General features: G+C 43.5%; 1 protein-coding gene across 1 annotated transcript in view; it reads right to left on the bottom strand.

The window, feature by feature from the left end:
• The window catches only part of Caln1 (calneuron 1), a 407,298-nt gene that overhangs the window by 217,083 nt on the left and 168,308 nt on the right, over nt 1-21,907 (bottom strand). Inside the window, exon 3 of the mRNA XM_027416098.2 lies at nt 7,433-7,576. Coding sequence (XP_027271899.1) covers nt 7,433-7,576 — 144 coding nt within the window. The remainder of the gene's footprint in view (nt 1-7,432; nt 7,577-21,907) is intronic.

Genomic DNA, 21,907 nt, shown 5'->3' with positions numbered 1-21,907 from the left:
CTGGAGGAGATAAAAACAGAGTAGATACGATTGCATTTCATTGTATACATGTGAAATACTCCAAGAATCAACAAAAAACTAAACATCAAAGTACGTAAAGTAAGATAAAGCTAACCTTCACAGCAAGCATAAAGGGAAAAGACTGAGATGGCAGAACTTTCTGGGCATGGTGGCAAAGAAAGAGTTGCTTACGATTATGGAAATATGAAGGTCAAGAACATCCATTACCATTACAAATCCCAAGAAGGTTTAAGAAATTCTTTCTTCAACAAGAATATGAAGCCCACTGTCTTCAGCTTTTGTACTCTGTCTTCTTACAGATCTTCAATATGAAATGTGCCCCATAAGCTCATGGTTTGAACACTTGGTACCCAGCTAATGGTGTTGTTCGGGAAAGGTTGTGATCTTTGAAAGGTGGAGTGTCCCTGGAAGAAGTGGGGATGGGCTGTGAGTTTTGTAGCCTGCAACCCCACTTCCTGTCCCATCTGTGGTCCTAATCTGTGGAACTATACCAATCTGTGCCCCAAATCCCCAATATGATTATCCATACCTCTTCCACCAAAACTAAACAAAACTGTGAACTAAAATATTGCCCTAAGTTGCTTCTTGTCAAGTATTTAGTTGGGTTCAGTGGCAAGAAACTTCATGAAAATCATATATTTCTGAAGATAATTGGAAACAGACATTAGTAAACAAAATATTCATGTACTGAATTGAAATAATGAAGCGTTGAGGGTCTGGAGAAATGGCTCAGTACTTTAGTGCGCATATTGCTCTTGCAGAGGATCTGAATTCAGTTCCCAGCACCAATGTGGGTGGCTCACAACCACCTGTAACTTCAGCTCTCAGGTATTGGACACCTTCTTCTGGACTCCATAGACACACACAGGTGTGCTGGCATGAGGTGTATATGTGTATACATCTGTGTGTTGGCCAGAGGATAACCTGCACTGTTCCGCAGGAAGCCATTCACATTTTTGTTGTTGGCTTTTTGTTGTTGGAGGGAGGTGTGTGTGTGTGTGTGTGTGTGTGTGTGTGTGTCCATCTGTCCCTCTGTCAGTTTGCCTGTTTTGAGACAGAGTCTCTCAATTTTGCTGAAACTTGCCCATCTGAGACTAGGCTAGTTGGCCAGGGGATTCTAGGAATCCACCTGCCTCTGCCTCCACAGTATTCACATTGCAAGTACATGCTACCATGCCTGGCTTTTTATTGTGACTTCTGAGGATCAGACCAGTATCCCCATGCTTGTGAAGCAAGCACTTCATTGACTGAGCCACTTGCATGCACCCCTAGACATTTTTTAATGCAATCATTAAAAAATCATATTTTGATTGTCAAGTTGACAATCAAAATAATCTGTCACAAGGTGAAAACCAGGAGTTGAGTCCAAGGTCCAAGAAAGAACGTTTCCAGTAAAAAGCCGAAGAAATCCATGGCCAATAAACAGGAGCTTTGAGTTTCTGTTTAATTATAAATAATAGTTTAGAACATATAAGATACATGCACACATGTAACACACACACACACACACACACACACACACACACACACACACACACACACACACACAAACACACATACCAGTCAGTCTCAGTACTGACAGCCAAGTGGCTACAGACCAGGAGAGTAATTCCAGACCCTCCTGCTGGTCTTCCATTCTACCCTCTGGGACTGTCTGGCTGAGCCTGTGTGGAAGACATCCAACAAGTTTCTCTATCCAAAGAGGCTACTGTTCGAAAGCAGCCAGCTAGGCACCCTGCTGCCTGGGAGTCCCTGATGAAAACCATATGTGAGGATTTGACATGCACAGACTAGCTCAGTCAGTTCCAGTGAGGCCTCATGCTCAAGGCATGACCTCACTGTCAGGCAAATCAGCAGGCACCCCAGAAAAAGATGGTGAGTGTGAGGGTGCAGATTTGCTCTTAATCATGTCCATATTTCCTGCTGTCTCAGATGCCAAGGTCTAGAGTCAAAGAGATGTGGTCATCTTACACTATGAAAACCTAGGCCCTCTCCAAACACTCACTTTTATCTCTCTCTCTCTCTCTCTCTCTCTCTCTCTCTCTCTCTCTCTCTCTCTCTCTCTCTCTCTCTCTCTCTCTCTCTCTCTGTGTGTGTGTGTGTGTGTGTGTGAGTGTGTGTGTGTGTGTGTGTGTGTGTGTGTGTGTGTGTGTGTGTGAGGAAGACAACCTCAGTTGTTGCTCAAATACCATCCATCTTATCTTATCTTCCTTCCTTTCATTTCTTTCTCTCCTTCCTTCTTTTCTTCCGAAACAGGATCTTCTGCTGAACTCATCCAAGTAGGCTAGTCTGACAGACCAGTGAGCCCCAGGGATCCACCTGTCTCTGTGTCCCCAGCACTGGGATTACAATTGTTCACTATATCCATTCGTTTTGTTTTATATTGGGTTCCCATGATTAAACTCGGGTGCTCATGCTTGCCTAACAATCACTTTTTCTTACTGATCTCTCATCCCAGCCCCTTTAAAGTTACAGTTTTTAACTAAAATATGAACAATTAATAAATCAGGACCAATTAGTGTTTATCCTGCAAACACAAATGCCACTGGATTTTAGGCAAGTGCATTAATGGCACAACTATCTCCCCAACCCTATTTTATTTTACTTATTTTTTATATATCTTTTGGCTTCATCCCCATAAAAATATCTGCCATTCCACATGCTATGTCTCAAAGAGGAACTTAATTAAAACCAACCTGGGACCAAATTGCTATAGTGGATACTCAGGTCCATAAGCAAGGAGGGAATAAAATAAAACTACATTCTAATTTCTTAAAAGCAGATTGGCTCAAAGGGACTCATTAAGAGAACAGTCAATCCATCCGTCTCCAGAACTTGGCAGCCCACAAACTTCCTGTCCCAGCTTAGTAATAAAATGCTTAAAGACACACATTTCCCCTTCCAACTGGGCATTTTTTTCAACTCTACTCTTTTCACATTTAGTCCTTATTTTCATATAGTTAGCAGTACATTTTTTCCAGCAAAAAAATTTGAATTTTTAAGGACATCTGTGACTTAAAAAATAAATTAATGTAGTTACTTGCACAAGATATAGCCAACAACATAGGCCAACAATCCCACAGGCAGCCCTGGTTGGACTCTGGGAGAGAAAAAGAGAAAACATAAAGGGTGGAGGGTGGTATGTTAGAGGCTATCTGGGAGGCCTGGGAGGGAGAAGGTGGCATGAATATCATATCATCAAGGTGTATTGTTTGTATGCATGACACTGTCAAAAAATAAATAACATACTCTATTAAAGTAATAATAAAATAAATAAAGGGCTAGAGAGATGACTTGTCGGCTAAGTGCATTCGATGCTCTTGCAGAGGACCTGGGGATCAGTTTCCAGCACCCACAGGATGGCTCACTCTCACCTGGAACTCCACCTCTAGTGGGCTGGACAACCCTCATTTGACCTCTGTGGGCACCAGCACACACACATAAAAAACAAAACAAAACAACAACAACAAAAAACAATGAAATAAGCCTTGAAAAGAACATCAACATAGGCTAGACATGATAGTAACATTTGGGAGAATAATGCAGGAAGACTGCAAGTTCTAGAACAGCCTGTGCTACAGAGTGAGTTCTGGGATAGCCTGAGGTTCAGAGGAAGACTCTGTCTCCAAAAGCACCAGAGCCCCAAATTCAATCAAATCCAATCAAAAGCATTTTCACCTGGTTGGTCTCTGTGAACTAGCAGGTTAAATAAGTCTCTGGTTCAATAAACTGGTATAAATCCTCTAAATATGTGTCGAGGCTCTGCCAGCAGAATTCCTATGATTGTGACAAACTACAAGTAAACTGGTAGAAGCCCAGAATCTCTTATACAGCACATGGAGCAAATGCCTGAGCGTGCCTTCCTGAGCTCCCCAAAGAGTGTCCCACACAGGGTCCTGTGTGGCTCCAACCCTTATGCAATCACTCAGGATCTTCAAAACCATGAAAATGCCCTGTGGGCTGGAATCTAGCAATTAATGTACCATTGGTCCCTTATGTGGGATGGTTAATCTTGGTGATCAACCTGATGGATCTAAAATTATCTAGAAAGCACACTGCTGAGTGTGTCTAAGAGGGAGTTCCTAGGTTCTGTTAACCAAGGCAGGAAGACATATCCTAAATGTAGGTGGCACCATGCTCCAGGCTGGGGTCCTGGACTGAAAGAAAATGAGAGGGTAAGCTGAGTACCAGCATCCATCTCTCTCTGCTTCTTGATTGTGGGTGCCCTGGGCTTCTTTCACCATGCCTTCCCCACCAAGGTGGATTGTGAGCCAAAGACAAAACAAAGTCTTCACTCCTTCAATTTCTTTTCTCGGGTATTCAGTCATTTCAATAAGTGACACACACATGCACATATGCATACACACTCAGTTGTGCACACACATATACACACCGCTCCAAATTGTGACATCCACAATCCTAGGGCAAAGACCTTGTCTCAAAACCAAATTAAAAAAAATTGAAAACCAATGAAACCATCTTAGTTTCATAAACAGAGGTATTAGTTAAAATGTTTACCAAGGCAGAGTATGTTGCCCTGAGTTGAAGATTATCTGGTGGTTATAGCAAGACTCTTAAAAAAAAAGACCCCTCCCAAAGTATTATTTAAAGATATTTATTTTATTATGTGTATGTTTGTGTCTGTATGGAGATATGTGCACATGAGTGACAAATAGTTATGGGCTTCCCAGTGTGGGTGCTGGGAACCAAACTCAGGTTCTCAGCAAGAGCAGCAAGCATTCTTAACTACTGAGCCATCTCTCTAGCCCCAAGAATTTCTAGACTAAAAAAGAGCAACACCTTCTTAGATCTATAAATAGGGATACCAATTCACTTTTTATTAAGGCAGGTTCATTGTTGTACCACCTGCAATTCCATGACTCCAGAGGCTGAGGCACAAGGGACCACCAAGAACTTGAAGCCAGCCAGGGATACAACATTATAAGAACCTTGCCTCCAGAGAAAACACAAAAATTAAAATAAAATAAAAAGTATTTAGTAGGAAACTGTCCTTTGGTACCAGTCTGAAAAGAGGATGGGAGCAAATGGAAGAGAGGTTTGACTGCAGGCTTTTTGCCCCAGCATTTCAGAACTGTCTCTGCAATAGAAGGCACCATCACATCAGGCCTGCAGAGACCCAGTGAGTCACCGTCCATCAGAGACAGTTTAGACAATGCATGCCCCTGATACAGCAACTCTGTGCAAACCAAAAGAAAAAAATCACCATCCACAGCTGCACTTCATTCCCCATATGGTCTCCATTGTCACTCCCTTCCTAGCCATCATGCAGGGGAACAGGAACTGGCCTATAGACCAAGCAAGTAGTCCCCTACTGGATTGTTCTGGTTTCTTTTATTTTGTTGTGATTAAAAACACAAACAAGCCACTCTGATCAAAAGCAGTTTAGGGAAGGAAATGGCTTGTTTCATCTTACACTATCAGGTCACAGTCCGTCACTGAGGAAAGTCGGGGCGGGAACTCAAAGCAAGAATGTGAAGGCAGGTGCATTTGTAACTTGTCTTTTGCTGGGATGAGACACTGTGAACAAAAGTGACTTTTGAAAGGGTTTGGTTGGGCTTCTGGTTCAAAGGGATAAGAGTCCATCATGGTGGGAAGACATGGCAGCAGATAGGCATATTATAGGAGCAGGAAGCAGATGGTTGTATCTTGAACCACAAACAGGAAGCAGAGCAAACTGGAAATGGAGCGAGGCTATAAGCTTTCAAAGCAGATCCTCAGTGATGTACTTCTTCCAGAAAGGCTCCACCTCCTAAAGACTCAATAACATCCCCAACCAGCGCCACCTGCTGGGGACCAGGGTTCAAACACATGAGCCTATGGGGATCATTTCTCATTCAAAGCACTGTAACTAGACAGCAAACTATGACTCTGCAGTCACCTTTTTTCATCCTCCAAATAGCTGGGATGACGGATCTGCACCAGCTGTCTTTTTTATCTGGCTTATGGTACTGTTCTGTAGCTATTTCCTCCTATCTCAAACACTCCTTTCTGGAGGGAGGCTCTTAAGACACAAGAAGTAAACAAAACTTACAAGTCTCAGGAAGCTCCTAAAACCCAGCAAGATGTACAAGGCCCCTCCCCAACATTATACCAGCAGTAGCAACTGCTGGAGAAAGGAGAATCTCCTACCAGCTTTGCTGCCTGTAAGTTGTGGTAAGAGCTAAGCTCCATGGGTGGAGCAGTGTTTGGGGGACTGGGAGACACCTTGGTCAATAAGTTACTTGCCTTATAAGCATGAGAACCAGAGTACAGATCACTAGAATGAAAGTTTTAAAAAAATAAAGATACAGGCATAGAGGCACATCTTTGTAATCCCAGCACTGAGGAGTGGAGACAGAAGGATGGAGAATGTTCACCAATTGTGAATCCTGAGTTATTATGAAGGATCCTGTCTCAAAAATGAAGACAAATGGTGCCTCAAGAATGACTCAAGATTGACCTCTGACCTCTACACATACATGCTCAAATGTGCTCACATGCTCACATGTGTAAAACCACATATACAGGTGTGCAAACACACACAAGCTGCTTTTAAAAAAAAGGGAGGTAGGGGCCAGAGAGGTGGGGCAGTGATTAAGTGCTTGTCACCCAAGCATGAGCATCAGTTTGAATCCCCAGGACCCACACAAAATATGTGTGGGTGCTGTGGCCTGTAATTCTAGACCCAGAAGGTGAAGATGGGATTCCCATAGCACGTGGCTCAATAGGCTAGGTGTGTTAGGGGCTCTGTGTTTGATTCACATACCTTGCCTCAGTGAACAAGATAGAAGAGCAATCAAAGATGATTCCAAACATCATCCTGAAGCCTCCACACATGCACATACACACATGCACACAAACATACACATATGAGTACACCACATGCATGAAAATGGAAAGGCAAGACTTATATCCTTTATAAGTCTCTCTCTCTCTCTCTCTCTCTCTCTCTCTCTCTCTCTCTCTCTCTCTGTGTGTGTGTGTGTGTGTGTGTGTGTGTGTGTGTGTGTGTCTTCTGACAGAGGCCAGGGAAGTCAGAGCCTCCTGGAGGACGAGTGATAGATAGTGGTGAGCCATCCAACCTGGGTGCTGGAAACAGAATCTTAGTGGAAGAGCATGTGTTCTTAACCACTGAAATCTCCACCCTCAAAAATGGGGAAATAAAATAAAATGAGGAAAAGAAAAGGGGAATCTAATTGTTCCACCAACTAAATCAGCTTCATCTGTCTATCCCTGTAACTGTCCCCAAACCATTCCTGCTCACATGGCCCTGTTGGACAAACCCAGATCAGGCTCAAGTTTCTATTCCTAACTTGTAAACTGAGCTGGGACTCAAGTGGGAGACTGTATTCATCCCAAGCCCAGGGAATGAGGTCGGAGGCGCAGCTTGGCTATATGAAGCAGGTCTCACCATCCATGTCCAGACGCTGCATGATGATAGCTAGTTCCACTTCACTCGGCATGTACCCCAAAGAGCGCATGGCCATACCCAGCTCCTGCTTGGAGATGAAGCCATTCCCATCTCTGTCCAGAACACGAAAGGCTTCTCGGATTTCTGCAAGGAAAAAGCAGAGAAAGTCCACCAGTCATGTGGCTGCTTCATTGCACTCAAACCCACGGGTGACTAACAGGTAGCATCTTACTGTACCAGTAGGAGGCTTGCTGCTTTTCTTGTTGCTATGACTAGACACATGAGAAAAACAAATTTTAAGAAAGAGTGTAGCAGTGAGGGGATGTCCTTCTGTATATATGTTTTTCTTATTGGTTGATGAATAAAACACTGATTGGTCATGCAGGAAGAAGCCCTAGCCATCAGCCAACAGTTTTATAATTAATATCATGTCCCTGTGTTTATTTGGGGCAAAGGGCTAGGTGGAACCAGGCTGGAAAGAAACTCCAGCAATAATGAGGCTCAGCTGATAGAGTGCCAGCCTGACATGGAAGGAGCCACAGGGCTCCACCCCCAGCCGTGCATACACTGGACATAGTGATGCCCAGTAGTAATCCCAGCCTTCAGAAGGAAGAGGCAGGAGGCTACATAGCAAGGTAGAGGCTAGACTGAGCTATGTGTGACGCTGTCTCAAAATAGTAAATATACAAATAGATAAGGTGGAGAAATGACTGAGGAAGAACCCCAAAGTCAATCTCTGACCTGTAAATGTGTGCACCCCCCCACACATGAACACACACACAATTATAAAATGAAACATGAAAAGAAAGAGGGGGGAAGAAAGGGCCCAGGAAATGGAAGGAGGGAGAGAGGAATGGGAGAGAAAAGGAGAAGCAAGAGGCAGATGGCTCTACATATCTGTACACACTGCAGTAGGCGCAGTCAGGCGGGGATCCCAGCAGACAATTGCCTCAATGAGGCTGTGTGAGTTTTGCAGAAATGTCAGGGTCAGGGGGAAAGTGTGTGAGTCCCTCTGCTGCTGCTGGCGACATGCAGTGTTTAATAACCTCGGAGGACAGGAGGCGAGAATCCCACTGTTTCTATTTTATCCCTCTAATCTGCAGTTATTTTATGACTATAAACAGCCACAGCTCAATACGAATGTCACGGAGGTTCAGAAGAACTTTAATCACTTTCTCCCTGGTCTGGAAAAGAACTTGGCTCTGCTATCATTAAGGCTCATTTTGCATGGCAGGAAGTCTCCTCCACTCTTTACTCTGGGTTATACCTATCCCCCTGCAGAGCCCCCAAAGCTGGCAGTCCTAGGTTGAGTGAACATTTCCTATCAAGCCCCTGCCCCTTGCAAGGCATGAGGAATTTGCAATCAGAGTTTAAAGACAAGAGGTCCATCCCGTGTATCAAAAGAACACTGGATCTGCAGCAGCTTGGAGTTGCTCCAATAAATGGAGCGTGGGGAGGCTGCAGAGTAGGCTCAATGGTACTGGCTACACAAACATGAGCACCAGGCCATGAAACTTGTCTTTCTCAGTCCCACTTATTTCACTTAGCTTGACCTTCAGCTCCCTCCAAATACATAACTCAATTCTTCATTAAGGTAGAATAACACACTATTCTGTATATGTACTACATTTCCTTTATCGTTTGTAGAAGTGCATAGAGATTGGGTCAGGATTCAAGCTTTTGTGACTGGTGCGACAATAATCACAAGTGTTGGGGTTTAACTTAGATTACACAGACTTAGATTTTCATTCCTTTGGGCAGATACCCAGGAATAATAATGTTAAACATAAGGTAAGTTATAAATATGTGTGGTGGGAGGAATATGTGCACGTGAGTGCGGGTGGCATGCGAGGCCACAGGGAGCACCTGATCTTGAGCTGGAATGACAGGCAGCTGTGAGCTACCTACTGTGGGCACTGGCAATCAAAATTAGGCCTTCTGGAAGAACTGTATGTGTCCTTAACCACTGGGCTATCTCCCCAGCTGTTGTCTTTCATTTTTGGAGGACCCTCAATATTCATTTCCACAGTGTCTGCAACAGTTTATATTCCCAAACCCACTCCTTCTTATCTGAACCTTTGCATTGGATTTGGGGACCACCCAGATCGTCCAAGACAATCTCACATTTCAAGAGTCTTAATTCAATCACATGCAGGAATTCTTTCCAAAGAAGCATTTGGAATTCCAGGGGATTAGACCCTGGCATCCCTGGGGCTGTTTCCCGGGCAATTATACTCGTCCATCCTGATATTCTTCCACAAAAACTTCCTTTCCTCCAAAGACTCAGTCACCCTTTGATGCTACATCTGATTTCATTTCTGTTGTCACAAAGTGCCCTGACCAAAAGCAACATAAGGGAGAAAAGGGTTTGTTTGGGGTCACTGTTCCAGGTCAAAGTCCACAATGTAGTGAAGTCAAGGTGGGACTCCAGCAGCTGAACAGATCCAAAGTCAAGAGCAGAGAGAAACAAATGCTACCTGTCTGCTAGCTATGCTTAGCTGGCTTTCTTCAGTCTTACATAGCTTAGGGTCCAGCCAATGAAATGGTGCCACCCACAACAGGCTGTGTCTTCCCACACCAATTAACAATGAACAATCAATTAACAACTGACAATTCCCCACAGACATGCCCACTGGCCAACGAAATCTAGATGAGTTCTCTACCCTATAGAGGTTGTGTAAGGTTGGGAGTTAAAACCAGGCAGCTTACATAGATTCCAGAAAAAAACATCTTTGCTCGCCACAGCTATGCCTGTCTCTCAATCTGCTACCTTTCAGTAAGCCATTTACCCCTTTGACATGACATCCACCATTTCCCAGCACTGTATGGGGACAAAAATAGAATGGCTGAGGCTTGCTGGCAACCAGTCTAGCTGCAAGTTCAGTGAGAGACCCTGTCTCAAAGGAATAGCATGAGAGTGATAAAGCAGGACACACCAAAATTCTCTGGCCTCCATGCATATACACAGGCATGAACACCAGTGTGCAATGCACACACACACACACACACACACACACACACACACACACAAAGTAAAGAAAAGAAATCATGTCTTCTCTCAACTGTCTCATCACAGACTTTTCATCTCTACGTGTTCCCCGTTCATACTGTAGGGAGCACTAGATAGAGAGCTAGCAGACTACTGCAAATGCATCAATCTCAATAGATTATAGGACTGGAAAGCTGAAGAGATGGCTCAGTGGTTAAGAGCACTAGCTATCCCTATAGAAGACCTGGGCTCAAGTCCCAATATCCACATGGCATCTCACAACTGTTTGTAATTCCAGTTCCAAGGGATCTGATACCTTCTTTTGACCTCTGTTGGTACCAGGCATACAAGTGGTACACAGATACACATGCAAGCAAAACACCATACACACTAAATAAAAATAAATGGGATTAAATTAAAAATAAATGAGAATTATGGGGCTGGAAAGAAGGTTCCAGGATTAAGAGTGCTTGCTACTGTTGCAGAGGAACCAAGTTCAACTCCCAGCACCAAGGTTGGATGACTACCACCTATAACTCTAGCTCCAGGACATCCAGTGCCTTCCCCTGGCCTTCAAGGACACCTGTACTCATAGACATACAGGCATATATATCATTAAAAATAAATCCTTAAAAAATAAAAATCATGTATTCCTAGTAATTTTTAATCGTTTATTAATAATAGCTCATCATGTGGAATGCTTTCTGCAAACACACACGGTCCAGAAGAGAGAAAGACAGCCTGTGAGCAGCGACTCCAGGCTCTTGGCCAGGCTTAGTAGCTAATTATGTCAGCAGCCAAAACCAGAGGTCTCAATTTGCTCCTGTGTAAAATGAGCTGGGTTGGCTATGAGGCCCCTACAGCTCCTACCGGCCCCCCTTCTGTGGCTCCATGAACATCATTAAAGACTTCGAGAGAGCAGGGTGCCAGCGTTCTCTTACATACCTTATTAATCTGTCCTCCCCTCCAGCCTCTCCTTCCCTTCCATGGATAGAATAAAAACAAGTTTTCAATCAAATCCAAATTCTTTGTCTGCATTTTTATTTTTAGTCCTTTCCCATCAGCACAACATACCCAAGTCTCTCAACTTTTCCTACCCGGTCCCACATAACCTGAGAAAAACCTGGTCATGGCACAGAGCACTGAAGAACACCAGAGCCTCATGCAGCTTGACTCCAGACTGGAGATGGCAGGATGCACAGGCAGGATCTCCTCAAGTGTTTCAAGACAGCTGTTCCAGATCCCAGTGTCACTTTCCTCAACTGAAAAAGTGGATGTTCTAGTTTTCTTTCTGTTGCTGTGATCAAACTCTGGTCAAAAGCAACTTAGGGGAGAAAAGGATTAATTTGTCAATACCTCCAGGTCACAGTCCATCACTGAAGGAAGTCAGGGCAGGAACTTTAAGTAGAAGCCATGAAGGAATGTTGCATGTTAGCTCACTCTCAGGCTTAGGCTTATCTAGCTTTTCTTATACAGCTCAGGGCCACTGCCCAGGGAATGGTGTCACCAACTGTGGGCTGAGCCCTCCTACATTAATTAACAATCAAGACAGTGCCTCCACAGATATGACCATAGCCCAATTTCATCTAGGAAATTCTTATGTTGAAACTTTCTAATTGAATGACTCCAAACAGTGTCAAGTTGATAGTTAAATCTAACTAGGACAGTGGGATATGTGTAATCTTTTTCCAGTCTTAGTGGTGACATTTTTAACTTGGTGAGAGAACAGTCCATAGACCAGAAGAAAATGTGAGATAATGACAGGGCTCATGGCTGGCATCATGGCTAGACAGTTGCCCATTGAACCTGTTTCTCTGAACTCCTCTTTCCCAGGGGATCATCTCTACATCACATCATTGTCACTTAAGTTGGCATGTTCTTTGAGGATGCTGATAGCACCAAACAGGGTAGTTCCCTTCTGTGATGGTTAATATTGTCACTTGACAGTGTCTAGAATCATCTAGGCCCTATATACATCTCTGGGCTTGTCCTGGGGATGTTTCTAGATCAAGTTAATTGAAGTGGGAATCACTGTACACTCTTGGTGGCACAATTCCATGAGTTGGGGGTCCTCGACTGAATAGAAAGTATAAAGTGAGCTGAGCACCAGCAACCCCTCTCTGTCCCTCCATCCACATTGATTGCAGATGCAATGTGACCAGCTGCCACCATGCCTTCCCTATCAGATGGGCTGCACCATCATAATGTGACCAGAAATAAACCCTTCCATCATTGAGTTGCTTTTTATCAGGTTATTTTGTCACAGCAATAAGAAAAGTACCTACCACACCTTCATATTAGTAAAGTTTGTCATCACTGTGATCAAAAGACTTTGGGGCTATAGGATTTGTTTGGGCTCATCGTTTCACAGGGTTCAATCTATGATCATTTGAACCCTTATATTGGGGGCTGGGGGGAGTCACAGTGGCCGGAGTGTGTAACAGTGGAGAGTTCTTCACCTCTCAGTTAACTGGGAAGCAGAGAGTGAGCCACAAAGGGGCCAGGCATAATATACCCACTAGGATCCCAGGCCCAACTCCCTGCCCCCAGTGACCTACATCTTCTAACTAGGTCCCATTTCCTAAACTTCCCCAAATAGCATCGCCATCTGGGGGTACATTTCATATTTATGACGCTGTCTGTTGCAGAGCCCCACATTGCTCCTGGGAATTCTCTACGTGCCCCAGCTATCATTGTGAACTTCAGCCTGTATCCTTAACATTGAACAGACAAGAATGCCCCTTAGAGGAGTGGGTCTGTGGCCAAAGGTCACTAGGTCAATGCTGTCCTTGTCTGATACTATAACCATCTTGGCAGGAGAGAAGCAATTCCAAAGTAGCACCACACCTCTCCCTTCAGTTCCCAGATTATTGGAATAATGGACTTTCTGCAGGATCTCATGCTGCAGAAAGGAAAAGCTGGGGCCCTGGTGCCAGCAGTTCTGTTTATCAGACCACCTTGCAGGAAGACTGAAACCTAGTAAATGAAGGGTCAGTAATGGGTGGGAGCACACCCTGCTATATGCATACTGTATCTTTAAATCTAACCCTCATGTCACGATCCTGAAGATGGACTTGCAGGCTCACTGGACTCCTTCTGCCCTCCTCCCAGTGGGGCTATTATATTAAAAAATATCCCTGTTCTGTTTGTCATCATTAATGGTACCTTTAATTAGACTGTTGGCTGGGCCTGGCTTATTAGTGGAACTTTCAGGGCCCAGGCACTGACAATCTGTGGTAACAACTGCAAAAAGATACCCGATCCTAACTCCTAAATGACAAAAGTGTGGCGTGTGTATACATTGTGTGTGTGTGTGTGTGTGTGTGTGTGTGTGTGTGTGTGTGTGTGTGTGTGTGTAATATATTCACACACAGGTATCTGTGAGAGCATTCAATAATGTCACTTTGTGTCAGAGGAGCCAAGAAATGCGGCAGAAAACAGAACACAAAGCTAGAATCCCATCACAGAGCTCCTGGAAATTCAATCTTTCCAGGCTGAAGCAAGCCAGACTGGAAGAGACAGGTAAAGTGTGCCTCTTTTTATTCTTATTACAGAGCATGGTATGGAATGGTGCTCGTAAAACCAGCAGAGACATTAGTGCAGACAGGACCCCTTTGTGTCTGGCTTACAGCACCAGTGGGTGATGGCTCTATTTTTCCTTCCATGCAGAGTGGGGACCACAGCTCCAGCATTTGGGAATAAGCTGCGAGCATGTGCTCTTTACTAATATTCCTCCTTTGGTGGAGGTGGTGGTGGTGGTGGTGGTGGTGGTGGTGGTGTGTGTGTGTGTGTGTGTGTGTGTGTGTGTGTGTGTGTGGTGAGAGGGGTTGGCATTGCTTGTGCTTCAGAGTTAGGTTAGCATGTTGTGCTGGCATCTTTGATTCCCTTCCAGTCTTGAACACATGATTGGGCTCAATGAAAACCCAGCAACTCTAAGATGCCTTCATAAGCTTCAGAGTGGTGTCTGTGATGGTGATGGTGACTATTCTTGTTTCATTTCTGTTGTTGTGATAAAATATTCACACCTGCCCACAAAGAAAAACAACAACTTAGAGGAGAACTGTTTGTTTTAGCGCACAATTCCAGCCTACGGCCCATTACTGCAGGGAGGTCACAGTAGCTGGAGCTTGCAGTGACATCACATCCACAGTCAAGAAGAGAGAGCAATGACTATATGAATGCTTACTTATGTTTAGCCCGAGCTCTACATTTGCATAGTCCAGGATCCAAACCTAGGGAATGATGCTGCCCACAATGGGCACTTTTTTCATAAATCAGTTAACAGAATCAAGACAGTACTCCACAGACCTATCCCTACAGGCCAACCCTATGTAGGCAATCTTTTATGAGACTCTCTTCACAGATTTCCCAGAGAATGCTAGGTTGTGTCAAGTTGATAATTAGAAGTAACCATCACAGAGAAAGATGGGGCACTTCATAATTCACATTATGAAGAGTGTATTTGTACTTTGTGTTGTAGAAAGAAAACTGCATGTTAACGCTGTAAGGAGCCCAGCAAACACCATTTGTTTGTTCTGAGTTACCTTTGATATGCATGATTTTCAAGGGAAATGGGAGATTCAGGTAGCCTCAGTGTTTACCAAGCGCCTGCTACACAGAAGAGGGGGTGGTAAGGAAAAAAGAAAGCACCAATAACATGAATCTCAGAGACGAGATGGTCAGACAAGATCAGAGGGAAAAGACTAAACTGTGAAATGACTTGCCATGGTGGTTAGCGTTTATAATTGTCAACTTTATACAATATAGAATCACCTGGGAAGACATTCTCAGTGATGGATTGTTGAGATCAAGTTGGTCAAGAGACATGTCAACAGCCTGAAAGTGGCCAGAACCATCCCTGGTTTTGGATACTGGACTATATAGGAGTAGACAAAAACCAGCTGAGTGGTATTCAAGCATGCATATACTTGTCTTTGCTCTTCATTGTATGACAAACTGCTTCAAGTTCCTGCCTCACAACGATGGACTATAACCTGGAACTATGAACCCTAAGTCATTTTTTTTCAAGTGTCATCACATCAGCAGAAGTAATACGGGAAGACTATCTCTGAGTGCACTAGCTACATTAACCACTAACAGTGAGATGATGAGACGGAACATGGGACTTTTAGGGTGGTAATGTCTTCTCAGCTTGCTGACTCTCTGAATTAAGGTCAATTCGTAGATTTCAATTCCCATCTCTGCTCTTTGGCTTCTCAAAGATTCGGGCAACACCCATCCAATCCCAGTTCTAATATCATGCTGTCCCAGTGGCACATGGAATGTAAAACAATGCACAATAAGACAGATTTCCTGAGAGAAGGAATCTAATCACTGCCTGCATGTGGAATTGTCCAGAAGCCAAGTCTACATTCCCACAGGGATCTAGGTGGCTTCTCTGCCTTAGAGCAATGCTCATGGTCTTGAGCCCAAAGGGCCTTGGATAGAAAGGAACTTGCTGTACAGCCAAAGAGACCGACTTCTTGTTTTGCAAGCATTCTTCCTTTAAAATTGTACTGTTGTTGAGGAGAGAGAATTTACAAGGCCCCTCCCCTCCCTGAGGATTTATAGAGAATCTATGGTGGCTTAAAGGAGGGGCTTACAATGCCCTGCCCCTCTCTGAGGATTTATAGATGGCTTACAGTAACTAGAGAAGTCAGGCTCTGCTCCTCTAAGGATTTACAGGCAGGTAACAGTTGCTGGAGGAGGGAGCAACAAGTTCTTCAGTAGTCTAGCCAGTCCCGATGCCTGTGTTCTAGTAAACAATCCCACCCCACCCCCTCCGCACAAGTCTCTAAGTAACCCTAATGAAACTCGTTGGGTCCCACATTACATGGAGGTAGAAGGAGGGAGGAGTGGTTGGGGAGAGGGAGGAAAAGAATCAACAGGGGTTAGAGTGGGATGGAAAAGGGCAGTGTGGGGTAAATATGATCAAAATGCATTAGACATGTATATGAGGATGTTATAACCCATTGGTATATATATAGTTCATATATACTAACAAAAATATTTCAAATTACCCTGACCAGCACTGAGACCCACGTATTCAGATTCAGTGTTCTTGAAAAATTCTGCCTCAGATCTATGAGATCTTCATAAAGATACTGCCAGGTGAGGCAGGGACAAGGACAAAGTCCACCTATCACAGGAAAGACAGACTCAGAGGAAGGTCAGACACCAACCAGTGGGACTGTTATTGCTAACACCCTGACTTTGGGAGCCAGCTGCCATTTACAGCACCAATTTGCAACTTGATGTTAGTAATGAAGAACAACCAATTTCCTGGTGCGATTCCCACAGGATGCAAAAGTATATTTATTCATTTTCTGTATCCTTAGGAAGAATGTGAGTTTTCATGTGTTTGCGTGTGTATGTGGATGTGTATTTGTACGTGTGTATATGTAGATGACGGAAGTCAATGTCAGATGTCTTCTTCAGTTTCATCCCAGTTCGTTATTTATACAGGCTCTGTGATTGAACCTGGAGCTCACTGACTTGGTTAGACTGGCTTGGCAGTGAGTGGCATGGATCTACCTGTCTCTGTCGCAATCCTTCTGTGGGATAAAGATGCCTACCACTACACGCAGCATTTTATATGGGTGTCAGGTCCTCAACTGAACCTTCTGTGTAGGAATCTGGTCTGTGGACCTGTAACAGTGGCCACACCCCTTTGGGTGTGGTTTCAGGCAGACAGAAGTGGAAAGAGAGGAGCTTGAGGCATGGCTTTCCTTGGCTTTTTTTTTTTTTTTTTTTTTTTTTTTTTTTTTTTTTTCTGATGGGTCATTGAATCAGGTAGGAAGAGCAGGGAAATGCTCCAGCTGTTCTTTGAATTTTTCTGTGTAATTGTTCCCCAATAAACACCCATTTATCATTTATCTTGGGTCTAGTGATATAATTACATCCTCACCTTCACCTCTGAGCCATCTCCCCAACCCTGAAGGACAGTTTTCACTCCATGAAATGAGGAATGGAAGACGTGTGTTTTGTGTAAACACAACATTGAAAAATTGCAAAATTGCAAAGATCCAGTTCCTGGGAGAGGTAACTATGACCCAGAAGACATGCATGTCTTTATTCAGAGGAAACAATGATGTGGGTCAGGAGAGATGGCTCACTGATTATGAGTATGTACTGCTCTCTTGTAGAGAATCTGAACTTGGGTCTGACCACCCATGTGAGGTCACTAACAACTATGTGTATCTCCAGGGAATCCATCACCCTCTTCTGGCAATTCACTCATATACACATACCTATACACAGACACACAAACATAAATGTAAGTTTAAAAACATATTAAAAAATAAAAAAGTTATTAAGGGTTTCTACTTCCTCAAAGAAAGGTCAGAAAAGAAAACAAAACATTTGCAGATAATTTACACAGATATCCACTGTACAAACAGCTGCTGTTTGCTTACTATATATCAGATACTACATTAGAAGACATAGTTAGTGAGTAAACCCTTCCAGGCTTGAAAAAATCCAATCTAGATGGTGAAAAAGAGGTTGACCAGATGTCCATTGGCAAGAATAGCAAATGGAATGATTCAAGATCCCACAGAATTCTTTAGAGTGGAGGCACAGTCTACAGAAAAAGTGTTGTGTCAGAGGTAGTGGCAAGACACAGCACAACCTAGGAGTGATCTGAGGGGTTCCTTCTCCCTTAGGAACTTCTACTCAGGTAAGGCCAGAATCTTGACTATACTGCATAAAAGACTATCAAGATGGGTGCTTATTTTGTTGTGATAAAACACCCTTAGCAAAAGGGAAATAGGGGAATAAAAGGTGATGTTACAGGGTACACTCCACCACTGAAATGAAGTCACAGTGACAGGAGCTTAGAGACATCCGGTCACACTATAACTACAGTAAAGAAAAACAAATGGACCTTTATAGGGTTGCTTTCATCTAGTTTTCTCCTGTCTCCTACAGTTCGTGGCACATCAGGATGGGTCTCCCTCTATCAGTTAACAATCAGGGCAAGTCCCCACAGACATGCTCACGGGGTTAACCTGGCCTAGATAACTACCCATTAAGATTTGCTTTCCAGGTGATTTTAGATGTGTCAAGTTGAGAGTTAAAACTAGCTAGCAGGATGAGTCAGAGTGACATAAAGCTAGTGAGTTTATTCATAGAAGGGAGAGTATATATGTTAACTGAAGCAAAGGAATTTAGAGGCAGAGGCAATTAAGAATAGGAGAGTACACACTGAACACATGGACATAGAGTTCTTAAGAGGGAGAGTCATGCTTACATGTCTCTAAGTGGTAAGTATAAGGGTTAGGGAGATAGCTCAGTGGGAAAAAGGTTTACAAGGCATGCATGAGAATCTGAGTTTGGGTCCCCCCTTAAACTAAGGTAAAAGCTAGGCATAGTGGTGTACATCTATAACCCAAGCACTGGGAGGCAGGGACAGACAGATACCTGAAGCTCATTGACCAGGCAACTTAAACATACTGATAAACTCCAGTTGCAGCGAGAGACCCTATCTCAAAAACTAAAGTAGAGAGAGATTGAAGATGACATTTGAAATTGATCTCTGGCCAACAAATGGACACATGTGTACACACACAATTTTATAGCTTTCTAAGTTATTTTGCTCAAAGGGTGTAATTTACAGCAAGATTTAAAGATTAAGTCTAAGAATTAAGGAAGAACATACATGAGCTTATTTCTTATTACTTATTTCTCTTAAAGAATTCTTACTATTAAAAATTATTATATATTATATATATAATATATTATTATTATTAAAGAATTCTCCCTTTGTAAATGGAACTGTAAGGTTTCACAGAGTGCACTGTTTATGTTTAGGGATAAGAGAGGAATGTTAGCGCACCCAAGGCTACCACACACAGTGTGGCCATGGCCCTCCACTTCCATTCCTGCATACAGGTTCCTGCCTCAGGTGCCTGCCCTGACTTCCCTCATGATAGACTACAACTGTGAGGTGAAATAATCCCTTTCCTCCCAAAGTTGCTATTGGTCATGGTGTTTGTTACAGCAATATGCTAGCTAGGACTGTCATTTTAAGTATCCTTGTTTAAGATATCTCCAGGAAACAACTGCTATACCATAGGCAGTTTCCATTTTTTCTTAAGATTTATTTTACTTTGAATTGTGTGAAGGGTTGTACACATAAGTTCAAGTGTACACAGAGGCCAGAAAATGATTGATCATTTGGAGCTGGAGTTTCAGGTGGTGTGAGAAGCCAACATGGGTACTGAGAACTATAGAAACCAGTACCTGCTCTTAACCAATAAGCCATCTCTCCAGTCCCTGGCAGTTTTGTTTATCAATTGTGCTGAAGCTGTTCACTCCCAGCCAGATTCCAGAAGGAAGGGTTTTTAATTCTTTGTTTCTATGCCCCCCCTCCTTTTCTCTTTTCATCCTGCCTCATCTGGGAGTCACACTTGAACCTTTGGCATCTTAAAGTCAAATGAGGCAGAATAAAGAGATTGTCAAGGCACAGCATGTCTACATTACTGTCTACACAACTGGAAGAAATGGACTTAGAAGTGATGGTGAACTGTATTAGGACCAGTTGCACAGGACCTCAACAGTCTCTGGGCTCTACCCTGCTAGCCATGCACTGACAAATGATGCCTTAAGTCTCTATTTAAGTAGAGGATTTTGAGAACACAGATGATCCTACTCAGAGCTAGAGCTGAACATTAAGAGCTAGACAGCCTGCCACATCCAGAAGTGAGGGTCTACAGCAGAAGGAGAGCTTTCAAGATGTCTGCCCCCTACCCTAGCCTCTCTCTTTCTCTCCTTCCCCACTCACCATATGTCCATATCACTTGGCTCTGGGAATTTTGTCTTTTGCCATTTTACATCGACACTCTCTAGCCCAAGTCATCTCATACATATTTAAATCTCATTTCCCCTACCTCCTTTCAATCCTGAGTACCAGCCAGGGACATTCAGCCTGATTCTGGCCTTGGTGGGCTTCCATGGTCAATTTCTGTTTTATTTGGTTTTGTTCTTTTATTGTCAGGGGCAGGGGTTCAGGGACAGGGGTTCCATCAGCTTTAACCTACCTGAAATGCTAAACTCAATTTAGCTTTGTCTTATTGGCATATAAACTTTTGGATCAGGTTACCTCTCTTCTAGTATATTTTCCAAGTTTTATTCATTTTGTGTGTGGGTTTTGCCTGCATATATCTAAGCACACCACGTGTATGGTGGTGGATGTCAGAAGAGGGAGTGGGATCACCTAGAACTGGAGTTGAGGTTGTGAACCACCTTGTGGATGCTGGGAATTGAACCCGGGTTCTCCATATGAGCAACAAATGCTCTTAACTGCTGAACCATCTCTCAAATGTCTCTCTCTAATATTTTTAGGGTGGGTATTGAAAAGGGATCTCACTGTATGTAGCTCAGGTCTGGTTTTAACTTTGTGGTGTAGCCAAGTATAGCCTGGAATTCTTGATTCTCTTGCCTCAGCTTTACTAAGTTCTGGGATTATACATGTCTACCACCATTCCTGGTTCTATTTTCTTTTGAGAGAGAGAGAAAGAGGGAGGGGAGAGAGAGGAAAAGAGAGGGAGAAAGAGGGAAGGAGGGAGGGAGGGAGGGAGGGAGGGAGAGAGTGCTAGAAATCAACTTTGGTTGTTGTTCCTCAGGTATTGCCCATATGTGTTTTGAGACAGGGCTTATCCCTGGAACCTGGGATGGGGGGTCTTTGATTATTAGGCTAGGCTGACTGGCAGGCAACTGAGCCGTGGAGATCCACTTGTATCCATCTCCCCAGTGCTGGGGTTATAAGCATGCACCACCACACTAGACTTCTGTTTTGTTTTGTTTTGTTTTGTTTTGTTTTGTTTTGTTTTGTTTTGTTTTAACATTGATTCTGTAGATAGAACCCAGATCCAAATGTTCACATGGCAATCATGCTGACTCTGCTATCTTCTTAGCCCAACAGTCCTTAAATACTGAGATATGCCCCCACCTTTTTATCTGCCTGTGTCATGAGTACCTGAAACAGAAATGATTACTCTTCATAACCTGACATACCTGCTTTGTCTCTGCTGGTCAACACCACCACTTCATTCATTTAGTTCTTTGGCCATAATGTAGATAAAAGGGCCGGGAACTTGGCAACACCTAAGATACATAGTAGAACCAAGTAACAAAAATCAGGATGCAAGCCTGGTGTCTCTGCCTTTGTTTTCTTGACTTTGGTTCAGAATCCTGCTTGAGTCAGCATTAGCATTCAAGGGGAGCCGGTCTACCACATAACCTCACCTCCCTTTGAAGCTAAGGGTGCCAGGATGTGTCTCCTCCTAAACCTGGAATCATTCTGGATTCCAGGAACAGCAGAAGTTAACAGGACCCCCTTCCAGATGAGGACAATTATCCATTATGGTGAGGCTACACTGGGAGCAGGAACAATCCTCTCCCCGGAACTAGCTTGTCCCCCTACCCCAAGCTATAAAGATTTCTTTGGAACACATTACAAAACCAGAGCTGAGATAATAATTGGC

The sequence above is a fragment of the Cricetulus griseus genome, chromosome 4, assembly GCF_003668045.3.
Source record: "Cricetulus griseus strain 17A/GY chromosome 4, alternate assembly CriGri-PICRH-1.0, whole genome shotgun sequence".
In the NCBI taxonomy this organism is placed as follows: domain Eukaryota; kingdom Metazoa; phylum Chordata; class Mammalia; order Rodentia; family Cricetidae; genus Cricetulus; species Cricetulus griseus.
Note: the sequence above shows the minus strand (reverse complement) of the source record. Positions and strands in the feature narration are given on the sequence as shown.